The 15373-nt window shown below is 37.3% G+C and overlaps 2 protein-coding genes across 8 annotated transcripts in view; one reads left to right on the top strand and one right to left on the bottom strand.

Moving 5' to 3' along the window:
• RAPGEF6 (Rap guanine nucleotide exchange factor 6) overlaps positions 1 to 15373 on the top strand; it is a 188104-nt gene that overhangs the window by 160299 nt on the left and 12432 nt on the right. For 4 of the 7 annotated variants that reach the window (XM_042934431.1, XM_042934451.1, XM_042934438.1 and 1 more), the window contains 5 exons: positions 2926 to 3049; positions 5315 to 5338; positions 8595 to 8815; positions 10991 to 11182; positions 13638 to 13772. In XM_042934431.1, coding sequence (XP_042790365.1) covers positions 2926 to 3049; positions 5315 to 5338; positions 8595 to 8815; positions 10991 to 11182; positions 13638 to 13772 — 696 coding nt within the window. The remainder of the gene's footprint in view (positions 1 to 2925; positions 3050 to 5314; positions 5339 to 8594; positions 8816 to 10990; positions 11183 to 13637; positions 13773 to 15373) is intronic. The other 3 variants (XM_042934443.1, XM_042934425.1, XM_042934469.1) reach the window with 1 other exon arrangement.
• Positions 6338 to 15373, bottom strand: part of CDC42SE2 (CDC42 small effector 2) — a 173042-nt gene continuing 164006 nt past the window's right edge. The window contains exon 6 of the mRNA XM_042934528.1: positions 6338 to 6449. The gene's annotated coding sequence lies outside the window, so the exon portion shown is untranslated. The remainder of the gene's footprint in view (positions 6450 to 15373) is intronic.

The following is a 15373-nucleotide window of genomic DNA, read 5'->3' as shown; positions in this document are numbered from 1 at the left end:
GTCATTTGTCAGTCTTATTTGCTGTTCCTGTGATTATATTCCGCCCTTCTTCCAATAGCTGCTTTGTAATTGTCTCTTCTCTTGGTCTCTTTTTTTTTTTTTTCCTGTAGTTTTGCTATGATGTAGCTAGGTGTGGCATTTGCTTGTTTTACTCCTGATTTGTTTATAAGATACCTTGGAACCCATGTTTTGGTATTTTTCATCAGTTTTGGAAAAATTCTCATTCATTTTGTCTTCAGATTTCTTACCTCTTCTGACCTCTATTTTAGGGATTTTGATTTCGCCTGTCTTAGACATGATGACTGCCTCTATTGTCTCATACCCTCTTTTCTCCATTTCTCATCTTTTTGTCTAACCATGCTTCATTCTGGATATTTTCTTCCAACTTACTGTCCAGTTTATCAGTTGTTGAACTATGTGTAATTTACTCTTAAATATATCAGTGAGTTCCTAGCCAGTTATTGTGTTTTGTCAGGTTTACAGCTTACATTTTTTTTTATCTCTGTGTTCTCTGCTACAGTTCTTAGTGTTGTTTTCTACATCTTTGCACATATCCAGCTTAGTTAAAGTCTTTGTCTAATAAGTCCATCCTTTGTGGGTCCTTTTCTGTTGTCTTTGTCTCCTGTTTTCATTTGTCATCTCTTCTCCTGACGTCTCTAGTTACTTCTGATCAAATGGATGTTGTGTATAAAAGATGACAGAAATAATTTGAGGTTTCAGATGATGTTCCATTCCTCCAGAAAGAAATAAAACTTGCTTTTGCCAGGCAGCTAGGTAAGCTAGCAGTCCAAGATCACCTTAATCCATTTTTACATTTTTAAGATATTTTAACACTGAACTTTTATCTTGGTCACAACTAGTTCATCGTAGTCCCAGGATAGCCCTTCAGGATCCCAACCCAAAGCACTGGAGGTTTACCAGGACCTAAGGTGTTTTCCTCTAACCTAAGAAGTCAGGGTGTCACTACTTAGTTTTTTAAGCTCATCATCCCCTTTTCTGAATCAGTAGATGCCTCTAGGGTCAGGCACTGGGAAATGGTAAACCTTTCCCAGATCTTTCATTCTTCTTCCAAACCTTCACTTCCTTGATAGCCTTTTATTGCCTTAAAATACTTGTTTTTTCTATTTTTGCTCAAATTTTCTAATTATTCTCAGCAGGAGGGTTGTTCTAATTAGTCTTAATGCTTCCTCTCTATCACTCCTTTTTCATAAGGAAATACTCTGATAGGCTTCAAATATATTTTTCTGACTTGTTCCCTCAAGAGATGTTTATGTGACTTGGAAGTTTTTGTTTTTGTTTTTGTTTTAATGTTTATTTATTTTTGAGACAGCATGAGTGAGGGAGGGGCAGAGAAGGAGGGAGACACAGAATCCAAAACAGGCTCTAGGCTCTGAGCTTTCAGTGCAGAGCCCCATGCAGGGCTCGAACCCACGAACAGTGAGATCATGACTTCAGCCAAAGTCAGACGCTCCACCAACTGAGCCACCCAGGTGCCCCTAGTGACTTGGAAGTATTTTTGGTGATTATTTTGTTACTAGCTCACATGTTGAGACCCTGAACAACTCATATGTTCATTGTATAGATGCTCTTTACCATGAGAAAGCAGACCCCACTCTATGTTTCAGATGCATTAGGTTCTCAGACTTGCCATTGGGAACTTAGAGTTCCACAGAGGCATCTCACAGGCTACCAGAGTAGATAAATGGGGTCACAGAAACTATAAAAGGCAGGTGTGAAAAAGAAACACTACTATAGACCATCACATTGCCTTTTAAACATACAGTTTTTACCTTGTAGTCTGAACTTGGTAAGCCATCAGACGGGCTAAGTCTGATCTCATAGCTATCCTCTTCAAAGAAAAGTAGATCATTTTTAAAGTTGTGTGAATTTTTCCTCAGAGCCCTACTGATTAGAACAAATAAAAGTTATGGAACTTAAGAGCTAGCACAAATGTAAATGCAGATTTCGGAAAGAAAAGATGAATGGCAGACCAGAAAGTGTTTACTCTATGAGCCAGTCAGCTTAATTTAACTAATAATTGCCATTTGGGAAAACAGATCTACTCTTACTTAATCCCCCACTAGAACCCTCCCTTTTTAAAAGCAGTCAGAGGTTTTCATGGTATATATTCCATTTGTTAAATGTTGACAATTCATTTAACACTTTTTTTAAGTATTTTATTTTTATTTTTTTTCTTGATTTTGTCTGACCTATGCATTATTTCAAAAGGTATTGTTCAGTTTTCAAACTTTGGGAGATTTTATAATGTTTCTGAGTTTATTCATTTATTTTGAGAGGGACAGAGAGAAAGCACAAGCAGGGGAGGGGCAGAGAGAGAGAGAAGAGAGGGAGAGAGCTGACTCTGTACTGAGAACAGAGAGCCTGATGAGGGGCTCAAACTCAAAAACTGTGAGATCATGACCTGAGCCAAAGTGAGACACATAACTGACTGAGCCAGCTAGGCACCCCTTAAAAGATTTTAAACCAAAGAAAACTTACTGGGTTAATTAAGCCCGTAGGTCACTCTTTGTGACCTCTGGCTAAAGCCTAGGTTTTCAAGTGCTATACCCTGCTGTCCAAAAGAGCAGATACAGGTACCTGATAGAGTGGGCTGAGCATCTAGACATTAAGATTTCAGGAGCCACACATTTTATAGATGTGCCTTTAACATCGTGAAATTGGTTTAGAAGCTATGTAGCTTATCAACTTCCAGTACTTGTAATCACTCCCATAGGAATAGAATTCCTCCTAGTTAGCTCATTCCCTGGGAGCATAGTTGAACCATATATGCTTTTATCGGTTCAAAACAGAAGTGGCAGTTTCATAAAGATGGTTCTGATTTGTGCCCCCAGAATAACTTGACTTTTCCTACCTTCATATGGGCATTTTAATTTTGAAAATGAAAAAGTTGGTTTTATTCCGTAGGGAATGACTCCAAAGTAGATGGTTTAGTGAATTTTGAGAAGCTAAGAATGATTGCCAAGGAAATCCGTCAAGTTGTTCGAATGACTTCTGCTAACATGGACCCAGCTATGATGTTTCGACAGAGGTATGGCATTGAAGTCTGTAGAAGTGTTACAGTGGCATCAAGTGATACAGTAATAATATTTATCATTTATTAGCCATCTCCCATTTGCTGTGCACTGTATGTCAGTCTCCAGTAATCATTTACCACAGCAACCCTTTAAAGGTAGGTGGTATGGGTTTCTTTGTACCTATGAAAAAGTGACGCTCAGAGCATTTAGGTAATATGCCCAGAATTATGTAACTTGCTGAGATTTGAGCCCTGGTTCTGTATTACTTTTTGGAGTATGTGGATAATTCTATCTTGTTATGTTAAATAACTGACTTAAATATTAGTCTGCACATGCCTTTTATTTTTACTAAATGTTTTTAAAGTTCTGTTTCTATTAAAATCATACTTTATTTTTTTTAAATATATTAGTTTTCTCAAGCCATAGTACTACTGTTTATTTGTATGCAAGTTCTTTAGCAGAATTTAGAAAGTGCAAATGTAAGCATGTTCTATCATTAATAAAAATGGAAAATGTTATTTGTAGTCCATATTAACCTGATCTTCTAAGAATGAATGCTTTTTAAAATTCAGTTTTAATGTAATAACAGAGACTTTCTCAAACTCAGTAAAACTTAGAGAAAGTGTGTTGTCAAACCCTTCTTAGTAATTTCTAAAATTTTCAGAGTAAATAGATATTAGCGTTCTAATTTAGGGGACTTACTTTCTTCCAGGCCTATGTGTATAACTTCAGTGTATAAGGCTTTTAAAAATGAAATAGGCACAAAGATAGGCACGGTTCCTCTGGCTAAAAAAAAAAAAAATACAGTCCAGTAAGGAAACAAAAACACTTGTTTCTTTAAAAATCGAAGGTGGAATTTTTGTAATCAAACAGTATCAGTATGTGTCAGTATAGGTGTTCTGTTTTACTTAGATTACTGTTCAGGAGTCTTTGTTTTTGTAAGTAGTTGATTTGATAGTTGGCTCTAGTGTAGAGATCCTCAGAGAACAGACGAAGGGGGCTGTGACTCTCTTCGCTACCCATCCCGCTCCGCCCTTAGGAATCCAACATGTAAGGAGACATGTCGTTGCTCAGTAGTATGGAAGCAGAAAACAGTAAGAACCAGGGACCAAAGCAAACCTGGAGGAAGGTTTGTTGTTTGTTTGTTTGTTTTTTAAGTTTTTGCCTTTGTTGCTTGTTTCTGTACAGTGGCCCCACTACTGCCTGTTGTCTTACGTGGACCTCCATTTTCTCATATATGTTAGCACCCTCCTTCCCAAAAACAATGGATTTGTGCCCCTACAGACCAGTAAATAACATACTAAGTACCAGCTATGCTTCAAAAATGAACAAAGGAGGAAAAACCTAAGGAGGAATTTAATAAACTTGGCCATTTTCTGGGGCATGACCTGGGCTAAGTAGACTACAAGATAGGAGAAAATAAAACATTCATAATTAGATTGGACAAATTGAATTGGACTGAACTTTTCCTGAATCAGTTTTCTTTTTTAACCAGTACTTAAATGCACTTTTTCTTTAAGCAAGTAGTTATCCATTTTTGTGGTGTATATTATATAATGTGGAAAAAGTAACCTCTTTCATTCTAACAGTAATCTTACAGAAAACAGTTTGCTGATAGAAAAGCAGAGTCTTGGGCCACCTGCAGCACGTGGACTCTGGCGAGGGGCAAAAAATAAAATCAAAAGCAATCTTTATTCAGTCCATTTGTAGTATAAGGATATGCAGTATCCTATTCTGATATTATACTTTTACTTAAATTTTAAGTTGACCTCTTGGTCAAAATTTCTTTTAAAGTACATTGTTGGAGAAATTTCTGCCCTGAGAAATGACATTATAAATCTTTATGTTCCTTGTAACTTCATCTTGTCACTGAAAGGAGTGCTCAAAATCCTTTCAAAAAATGTTCAAAAATTCTCTTCCTTAATTTAAGGTTTACGTCCCTTAAAAACTCTAAATTCAAAATTTATAATAAGTATTTTTTTTCTTAAGTTGCTTATTAACATAAGCCTATGGTGTGAATTAGATATTAGGAATATAATTAGCCTTACAGCATATTTTAAAGAATATTGTGGGTTTGTTGGCTTCCGGTACACATCCTAATTCATTTTACCCCCTCTGCATTCCATTAAAGTCATTTTACTGTTAAGCTGCCATTTTTTCTTAGTAAAATTTTTCTGTTCTATTCTGTCTCCATAGTTTCTCTGACTCTCAACTGTTGTCTTTTTTCTGTGCTTTCCTATTCAAACCCATGCGTCAATGTTTGTGGCTCTTGCTTACAGGAAGAAGAGGTGGCGGAGTCTGGGGTAAGTGTAGAGATGAATGCACCTGAACCAGAGGTTGTGCAACTCTTAACACGTACTGCATCCTTTTCGTTAATGCACGCGGATGAACTAGCATGCGTCCTGTTAACCCTGTCAACCTACGCTCCTCACAAATGCCTTTTGCTAACAAGGTGAAAATAGTGATAGAAGTAGCTTTTTTTTCCCATGGACTTTTCCATTGTTGGTGTCCCGTAAGTCCCTTGTAGATTTTAATTTAGTAGGGTCAATTAAAAGAGGATGATAGTAAATATTTGTTGTGTGCTTGTTATGTGCCATATATTGTTCTAAGCACTTTATAAGAATTATTTAATTCTCCATGCACCCTGTGAGATAAATACCGGTATTCTTATGGTGCACGTGGGGAAGATACACTTGTCTCAATTAAAGCTCACAAATGGTAGTTCATACTTAGGTAGTCTCACTCCAGAGTCCATGCCATTTCCTTTTTCTCAAATCCCTTATTGTGGGGGATTCTACTAATACCATGTGACATAAACAATATTCATTGAATTTTATTTTAAACTTGTACCATTTTAAGTAAGAGACTCCTTTCTCTCTGTTTAAACTGTGATATAGTCAAGGGTGCCTGGACAGCTCAGTGTGTGGAGCATTGGTCTTGGGGTCATAAGTTGAAGCCACACATTGGGGGCAGAATTTACTTAAAAAAAAAAACTATAATATAATCTGAAACTGCCACCTTTTGCTGTTCAGGTATGTTCAGATCTCTCCTTATACATAGGTATCTCTTATTTAGAACCCTAGAATGTTTAGGACCTTATAAATCACCTATGTATCCTTTCATTTTTAGATGAAGAAAGACAGTTTTTGTGAATGAAGGGATTGCATATGAAGGATTTTTGTTATTTTAAGACTAGAGTGAATCATGAAGTCAGATGCTTTAATTACACACAAAAAGGATTTTTTTTTTGTGAGCCACTTACTTGAACTTGAGTCTTGTCTTATTTGTGATCCTGTTTTCTGTTGAATTTTGGTGAACTTGAATTTCCTTCTACATTCTTCCTTCCCTGTGTTTTTCTCATGTGTTTCCTTCCGTATTATACATTTATGTCTTGTTCTTTTCTGGTTCTTTTCACTGAAAATAGAAATTGATTTCTGGCATTACTGTTATGAAGAAAAATACTTGATCAGCACATTCTAGTAGGAATTTGGGTTGTTGAATGACTTAGGTTAACACATTCATTGTTTGTTCAGTTTTAGGGTTGCACTGTATGATACTTGCAGACAGTAGGCATTTTTGTTATTTCATAGCGTTCTTCTGTTTTGGAACTAGTTTAGAAGGCATTTTATTGTCATTTATTACAATGTTCCTAGAATTTTGTATCCTAGATTTGTGGACTTTTTTTTTTTTTTTTTGTATCAGTAAAGGTAAAATTACTAAAACTTTTGTATTAAAATTCGTTCCTAAATGTTGGCACTTGATTTTAATGCATATATTTGAATCTAAGACATCATCGATTGTTAGACACACCATTATTTTACGTACCACTAAGAAAAAATCACTTAAGTGCCTTCTTACCACTGAAAATGTTTTACTTTATGCTTATTTAAAAGAGCTCTTATGTAAACTTAGATAGGTATTTTTATCACATAACACCCTTTTACATTCATTAAAAGAAAAATGTGAGCACATTAAATTGGTTTATTTAGATCTCTGTCAAACTCACTCATATTTAGAATATGAATCTTCTGAGTTACTAGTTTCTGGGTGTTTTTCTCTGCACGGTATTTTCTTTTGTGCCATCAACCGTATTGGTAATGAAGTATTTCTTAAAACAACCCATTAAAGAAGTAAAAGCTGCTGGTGCTGGGCTCTTAGCTTGGCTTTGCATATATTTAGAGCTGTCCTCTTTTTGACAGCTGCTCTGAGAATATTGTTGAACATGTCACATCCACTACCTTCTTAAAATCATTTGGTTACTGGAGATTAAAAGAGTAATTCACTAATGTTGTTGGATTTTCTTCCCAACCATTCTTCAAGTTTTGAAGTTTCTGTGTGTACGAGTAGTGACAACCATGTCACAGATTCTGCCTGACCAGCAGCAATCAAAAGTTGCTTTCGAATGTATAAGACACATCTTAATTCAAAGACATTAAAATTGTGAAAGAAAAAAATACTGTGACACTTTTACAACTTTTGTTTTGCTTAATTTACAATGAACACATTAGGGTTTTATTGTCGGTTTTAAATAGTATGTGAGCACTGCAGAACAAATTGTTCTTTGTGATCTGTGTATTTAGAATATTTTAGGGTAAATATGAGGCTCGTTTAGATAACCCATAGATAACTTTATTATTTTGGAGTGAGAACTGCATTTAGAATAAAAATCATTTCAGAACTTCGTGTTTCTAGCCTCATTAGAAAGGACAAATAGCACTGCTTTTCCTGTTTTCCATTGGTTCCAGATGTGGCCATTATAGAATGAGGTTTGCCACAAAGAGGTTGGGTGAAGCTATAGTTTTTTGAACTGTGGTTATTTCTACCCAGCTTGCAATTCATCGCAGAGGCATTGCAAAGAAAGTTCCCAAGTCCCAGATCCTCAGTCCAGAACCACATATTGCCTAACAATTCCAAGTGTGAGTGGGAGATTGAGCTTTCTCTTGTACTTCTGGTCTCTGACTATACGGAATTGAGTATAAATGCCTATTTTTCTTTTCGGTTGTTCTCTTTGAATTTTGGCCAAAACACTTAGTGGTAAAATTGGTTAGCTTTCTAAGAGTGGCCTGCTGTAGATAGGAATGGTGATGGCTATGGCATGTCCAAAGAAGCAGCACAGATAAGCAAAGCTCCTGTAGAAACTCCCTTGCTCAAGAATCCTGGTATAGAGATCTGGCTAAGGATGGACTTGTTCTGACTCAGACTCTTGCCATATTTTCAGAGTTTGGATGGCCTCTTGGGGCTGCTGTTTACTTGTCACAGCTGTGCCATGGATTGCATAGGCACAAACACAGATTTCATAGAATTTGTTGCTGGGGCACGGGGTTGGAGGGAGGAGGAGAAATTATTATCTTACTCTTTTGAATTCTGCACTTTGCCGAATCTTAAAACTTAGAACATAGCCATGTGTGCCATATTACTTTGCATTAATGCTCTTCATCTTTTAACTCATTTGCATCAGCATGCAGTAGCATTAACAGAACAAAATCCTTTTAATCTTCAATCTGCCATGTGTAGTTCTCATCTTTATTGTCCCTCATTGTGATATCCATCATCCTACAGGTCATTGAGTCAAGGCAGCACAAACTCTAACATGCTAGATGTTCAAGGAGGTGCTCACAAGAAAAGGGCACGCCGCAGCTCTCTGCTCAACGCCAAGAAGCTATACGAGGATGCCCAAATGGCAAGAAAAGTGAAGCAGTATCTTTCCAGTCTGGATGTGGACACAGATGAGGAAAAGTTTCAGATGATGTCATTGCAGTGGGAGCCTGCCTATGGTACCTGTAAGTACAAGTTTTCACTTAATGTGTTGTTAAATAGTACAACAAAATAGACATTATATCTTTACAGTTAAGCTTAAGTCCAGTGAAAATTAACTTTCTCTGAAAAAGGTTTCTGACATCCCAAGCATCAAATGATCTCTTATCTGGATACTGAATTCCATCCGTTCCTAATTGCCATGTGTAGGAAACTGAGGGTTGAAGAATTCTTTAAAAAGCATTAGAGGGGAGGCTGGGTGGCTCAGTCAGTTAAGCATCTGACTTCAGCTGAGGTCATGATCTCATCATAGTTTGTGAGTTTAAGCCCTGCGTCGGGCTCTGCCCTAACAGCTTGGAGCTTGGAGCCTGCTTCAGATTCTGTCTCCCTTTCTCTCTGCCCCTTCCCTACTTGTGTTCTCTCTTTTTCTCTCAAAAATAAATAAATAAACATTTAAAAAAAATTATTAGAAAGTTGGGGCCCCTAGGTAGCTTGTTTGGTTGAATGTCCAACTTTGGATCCTCTGTCTCCTTCTCTCTGCCCGTCCCCTTCTTGCTCACGCATGCGCGCGCACACACACACACTCTGCCTCTCACAGAAATAAATAAACGTTTAAAAAAATCATTAGAAAGTCTTCTTATAAAAACTGGAACATTATAGAGGAGCCCTTCAGTTTGAGGACATTTTTATCTTCATCCCTAAATACAGAGTAAAACTAAGTGAACTTTTATCTTCGTTAAATTTCATAGATATTTGCCAACTAGGAAATGGAAGACATTTAATTGAAAGCCTTATAAATAATAGGTGTTAGTAAGGTGAACTAAGAAAAGTGAGGCACATTCTCATATTGTTAAAATACTGGAATTATGTGGGGGAAAAAGGAGAGCCTATTCTCAAAATTTTTTAATTACACATAGGCTTCCCCCACCATTTGTAAGTAGAACATTCCTATGAAACATTCTGTAGACCAAAATGACATAAAGGGAAGAAGCAGTTACCATTAATTTCTATGGAAAAAAATTTGAGTGTTCCCAGATCCAAAAAAATAACCTCTGTTAGGCTTTTCTGATACTTTAGGACACGTCTTACTAACAGATGCACAGAATAAATCTAGATAGAGCACACAGGCTCACAGACACAATTTAAAGTTATGGCAGTTTAGGGGCGCCTGGGTGGCTCAGTTGGTTAGGCGTCCGACTTCAGCTCAGGTCATGATCTCACAGTTGGTAAGTTCAAGCCCTGCGTCACGCTCTGTGTTGACAGCTCAGAGCCTGGAGCCTGCTTCAGATTCTGTGTCTCCCTCTCTCTCTGACCCTCCCCCACTCACACTGTCTCTCTCTCTCAAGAATAAATAAACATTAAAAAAAAATTTTTTTTTTAAAGTGGCAGTTTGATACTGAGGTGCTGAGTGTAGTTTCTGGGAAAGTAGCTTGTTGGTTCTCTTCTCACTGCTTCTTACATTGTCTCTGTAAGCAAGAATCCTCTTTGAATTTATTTGGGCTGTTTGGGCTAATTTCTAATGTAGGTATTTCGTAAAAGCAAAATGGAGTAATACAACTTGTGAAAGCCGAGAATACCCATATGAACAACATAGGGTATATGTGTCTGGGTCAAGGAAATCATGAGTTGTAAAAGCAGAAATCAAAAATGGTAAATTACACTATATTGTAACAATCAAAAAAGATTAAGTTGTAAGTGGCTGTTATTTTACACAGTGGATGTTATTTTACACATATATATGATTAAATGTTATGCCAATAAAAATTCCAATAGGATACTTAGAACTTGATAAACTGCTGATAGAATAAAATTGGAGAAGGAAACTGGTATGATCCGATTTTCATGTTGGAAGAGGCACTCTGCTGTTCTGTAGAGAGTGGCTTGAAGTCATAGACTAGAATTGATCCAATCAGGGAAGTATTTCAGTAGTGTAGATGAGAAGATGTAAACTTGGCTGTCACTGTTATGGTGGAAAGGGGACCATTTAAGTTAATGGGTTCAGAATGTATGGAGGAAGCAACTTAATTCTACAGACATTTTAGAAGTCATGTTTCATAATACATGAAATTATTTTTAGGAAGATTAATCTGTTGTATTTTTTCTGTTAAAAATAGAAGGTTTTAATGCAGTCATTTTTGTCACTAGTGATAACCTTGCCTAAAAAAGTACACAATTACATAATTCTTACTCTGTTCTATTAGTGACTAAGAATTTCAATGAGAAAAGATCGGCCAAGTCATCAGAAATGTCTCCAGTGCCTATGAGATCAGCGGGCCAAACAGCTAAAGCACATTTGCATCAGCCTCACAGAGTGAGCCAGGCACTCCAAGTGCCAGCTGTTAATTTGCACCCCATCAGGAAGAAGGGACAAGCAAAAGACCCCGCCACATTATGTGAGTATTCACAATTATTGCATTGATTTAATTAAAATTTCCAGGGGAGTTAGAATGAAAAATAATTACAAATATAAATGCTCAGAAGATCAGCTAGTATAGTTCACATAATTTAATCGTCATTCATGAATTGAAAGATGTTTGTTTGCCTCTAGGTATTTGATAACAGCATAAATATCTTAAATGCTGATAATTGGAATTCCTGTAGTCCTAGCAACAGAAAACTTAGAGCAATATGCCTAGGTACCAAGCGTTTGCTGCTTTCAGAGGTGCATTTGAACACTTACCTAACGCACCTGCAACCTATGAGAATGAGGTTGCTTATTCTAAAAATGTATATTGTTTTTACATTCACGATCACTTCTCAAAAACCTAGTGAGGAGACAAGAAAAGATTGTAAAGTTTATAAAGTATAGACCATTCTTTATCCCTCCTCTGCTAGGCCGTGTAGAAAAGAAGCTACATTTAGTTTGGTTCCTAACAGCGCTTAACCCATGCATTATACATTTAGGACATATTTAGTAGAACTTTGTGAATTTTATTTGATTTTGTTTTGAGATCCAAAGTTGAATAAGAAGTGCCCCCCACTCCTTGCCTTTGCCAGATTTTCATTTTGGTACTATAGACCCACAAACCGGTAACAAATATAATATGTTTGCTTTTATGCCTAGAGTATGTATGTTCAGAGCATATAAAAAAACAAAAAATGGGAAGTTTCTGGAGCACACAGAGCTAAGTATAAAGTGGAACTTGAGAGCAGGCTTTGTGGAGATAACACCTAAGCAGAGTTTTAAGGGTTGATCAAGAGGGAGGTAATGAGGCAAAGACTGCAGAGAAATTGCTTCAAGCAAAGAGAAAGCATAGTATCTGCAAGGAGCTACTGGCAGTTTGCTGCCTCTGAGTGTAGAGCTGCAGAAAGAGTGCTGAGAGACAATAATAATTAAAGCTACCACCTACAGAGTACCGCCTGAGTGCCAGACACAGTTCTGAGTGCTTTATGCTTTACTAAGTTCATTACGTTCATTTAATCTTCATAATAACCCTATAAGATAAGCAATACTCTTGTTTTGGAGAGTAAACAAAGAAGGTCTCAGTAACTTACACACTGCCAGTGTGTGATGGAGGTGGGAGTTGATTCCAGGCTAACTGGCTCTAAAGTCCTTTTTTTCAACCATCATATTAAACAGCCTCCCAGGATGACAAGAAGTGAAGTCCTAGGCATGCTGAAATTTTAATATGGCATGCCAAAGGACAGTTGTCCGTGGGTAGCTGTTGCAGACATTTCAGTAGGGGAAGGTTATGGTCCACTTTATATTGGAGAAGAACTAGAGTAGGGAGGGCAGTGAGACTGCAGATAGACAGTCCAAAAGGCGGGCTGATAGAACAATTCACTGGACGTTGCTCAGAGCCCGAGCTAGTGTGATGGTTGGGGAGATGAGGAAATAATTGGGTACAAAATTGATGAAATCAGTCAATATGCTGGTCAAGTGAGAAATAGGAGAGGTGTAGGTCTGGCTTCTTACTCGGATGTCATCACCCAAGAGGCAGTATTAACTCTAAGTAGCCCTCTTTTTGCTTGTTGTAATATGGCTGTTATTTATGTGATAAATGTATTCATATTAAAAAAGCACTTAATTAAGAGTAGTGTGAGTATACCGTGATTTAAATTTCTGCATTGTTAAAAAGGGCCGCTTGTTACTATGACAAATGCCCATCAAAGTTGGGCTTACTTTACTGATTACAATAGTGTAGATAGCTCTTTAACTTTTCTTAGAGAAGATCTATAATATAAAAATGTCAGTATCGTGAAACCATTGCTAAGTTTGACCTATGCTAAACAGGAACGTCTATTCAACAAGAGTAAAGATAGAACTTTGCAGCATGTTTCCAGTGGGCTCCGTACTATTTTTCTATAAATTCATGATTCTTTCTGTTGTCTACTTTTCTCCTGTAGTGTGAATTTAGTCCTATTGAAAAGGGCTGGACTGGCAGCCCGGCAGCCTCTTCCATATGCCCACAGGTAGTGACAGTGCCAGCATCCCTACACTGCCCCGGCCACGTGCCTCGCCCTGACTTGGAGAGGCCACCTCTAGAGGGGAGAGAAGAGTTGGAATCCATACCTTCCCTATTAAGACTTCCAACAAATGTGTCAATTGTGGGGGCTGGGACACTGTACTCAGACCATTAAATCGGTTTCCCTTACGCCACAAAACAGACAACAAAGAACTGTTATAATGTGGTTTGTGCTGACTAGCTGAATTGGAACCAGTAACCTAGAGGTGAGAATCTCTGTATGCTATTACCCAGTCATTTAGTCCCTGTTTGTCATTTACACATTTCAGTTGACTACACTAGCCATTGTGCATCATGGCTTTAGTTACGTAGCGGATTAGGCACCTTATAGATATTTTCATTGTGAAGTGATGCTTACTTGCTTCTTGGGTTTTATTTTCAGGTACAAATTTACCTCAGAAAGTTTTAGGGACAACTGAAGAAATAATTGGTAAGAAACATCCAGAAGATACGATCTCTGTGGCATCATCCTTACATTCTAGTCCTCCTGCATCTCCTCAAGGCTCTCCTCGCAAAGGTAAGACGTAACAGTTTAAGCTAGTTGTTCTTACACCAAGCAACACTTTGTGACACGTAATTTGCTTTTTCCATCTCTAGTGATAATAGAAAGTGAAGAAACATGTACCTCCTGATACTTTTTGAACTTTCGTGTTTTAGTTTGAATTATTCAGATGCTCTCCAGGTGTTATGCCTTATATAAGCTAGGACTTCTGTATTCAGAGTGGACATGCATAGATAAGAATGAAGGCAGAAGTCACAGTCACTTCATTCTTTGCAGATTCTTGGTGGTGTTATTCAAATTTCCAATTTTTTAAACATTTCTGTGAAGTATTTTAAAATACGAATTTCTACAATAAATTGGTTTTAACCAGCTACAAAATTCGGGGGAAAAAAGCATATTTAGGTTGATATGTTCTTTTTTTAGTAATGGAATATTACTACCTTTTTAGTAATGAGGATTTAAAATAACTTACAGCCCTGTGGATTTTACATCACACTTAAAGAGAACCTCTTGATGTAAAATGCCTGAAATCAGTCTTGTTCATTGACCTACATTTTCGTAATTCACAGTGAAGCTTTTTTTGTCTTGAGTAGACTGGGTAGTGTGTATGCAAATGCAATTTCACGTTAGCTGCACGTGTAGTATTTTAAATGGTGTGTGTATTTCTTACACTGGATGCTCCACACTCTTTTTGTATTTTGGTAAAAAAGTCTCCTTAGTTCTGGCATCATCTTCCTGGATGTAAAAGAATCACATGTTTAAATAATCACAGTACAAGAGGGCACATGGGGTTGGGGAAGAAAACCTTATGAATTCTAGCAGGAATGAAAAGCTTCCAGAGCTTTCCCCCGCTCCCATGTTCTAAGTTTGATCCCACTTTTGCGAGCTCTTTTTTTATTATTTGCCATATTTGTGGCAGCGATATGGTAAGTGATGTCAGACCAGAGCTTGAATTCTAACTCTGTTCCCCACTATAGCTGCATTACTAAGCCCAGGTAATTTATAAGCTGAACAAAGACCAGCTATTTTAGGGACCTTATACAAGGGTTAAACGAAATAGTATTTATAAAGCCTGATAGACGATAAATGTTTAGTAAATTGAAGTGTGTCCTCTTTGTCCCTTCTGCCGTCCCAGGGTAACTTAGCTTCACTCTAACGTTTCCTGTTCTCCTTCACATAGCTGAGAGAAGCTGGAATTTTCATTCAGATTTTACTCTGAAAAGATTAGTAAAAATTAAACAGGATGTATAAACAATATATATTAACAGGTATGTTTTTAAAACATAGGTCTCTGATCTTGTGGTATGTAGCTCACATGTGATTTTGTGAAGTACACTCTGTTTCATCCTCTTACTGTGTGCCTGGTGCCCTCCGAGGTGCTCCTTACCACATCCATTCACACAGATGGTCCTAATGAACAGTGGCTGTGTGTTCTTAATCCTCTTTCAGGCACATCTTTACACCCTCCACCCCTTGGGGAGACTAATCGGAAGTCCCATCATAGACAGTTCTCTAACTAGGAAACTAGTTGATTGGATTTGGTGTTCTTGCCTGAACGTTACTTGTGAGAACAAGAATTTCCCCATTGCTCTCATTCTCGACAGAAAATCTACTCT

Source organism: Panthera leo, chromosome A1 (genome assembly GCF_018350215.1).
Source record: "Panthera leo isolate Ple1 chromosome A1, P.leo_Ple1_pat1.1, whole genome shotgun sequence".
NCBI lineage: Eukaryota > Metazoa > Chordata > Mammalia > Carnivora > Felidae > Panthera > Panthera leo.
This window is presented reverse-complemented; position numbering and strand designations above follow the sequence as displayed.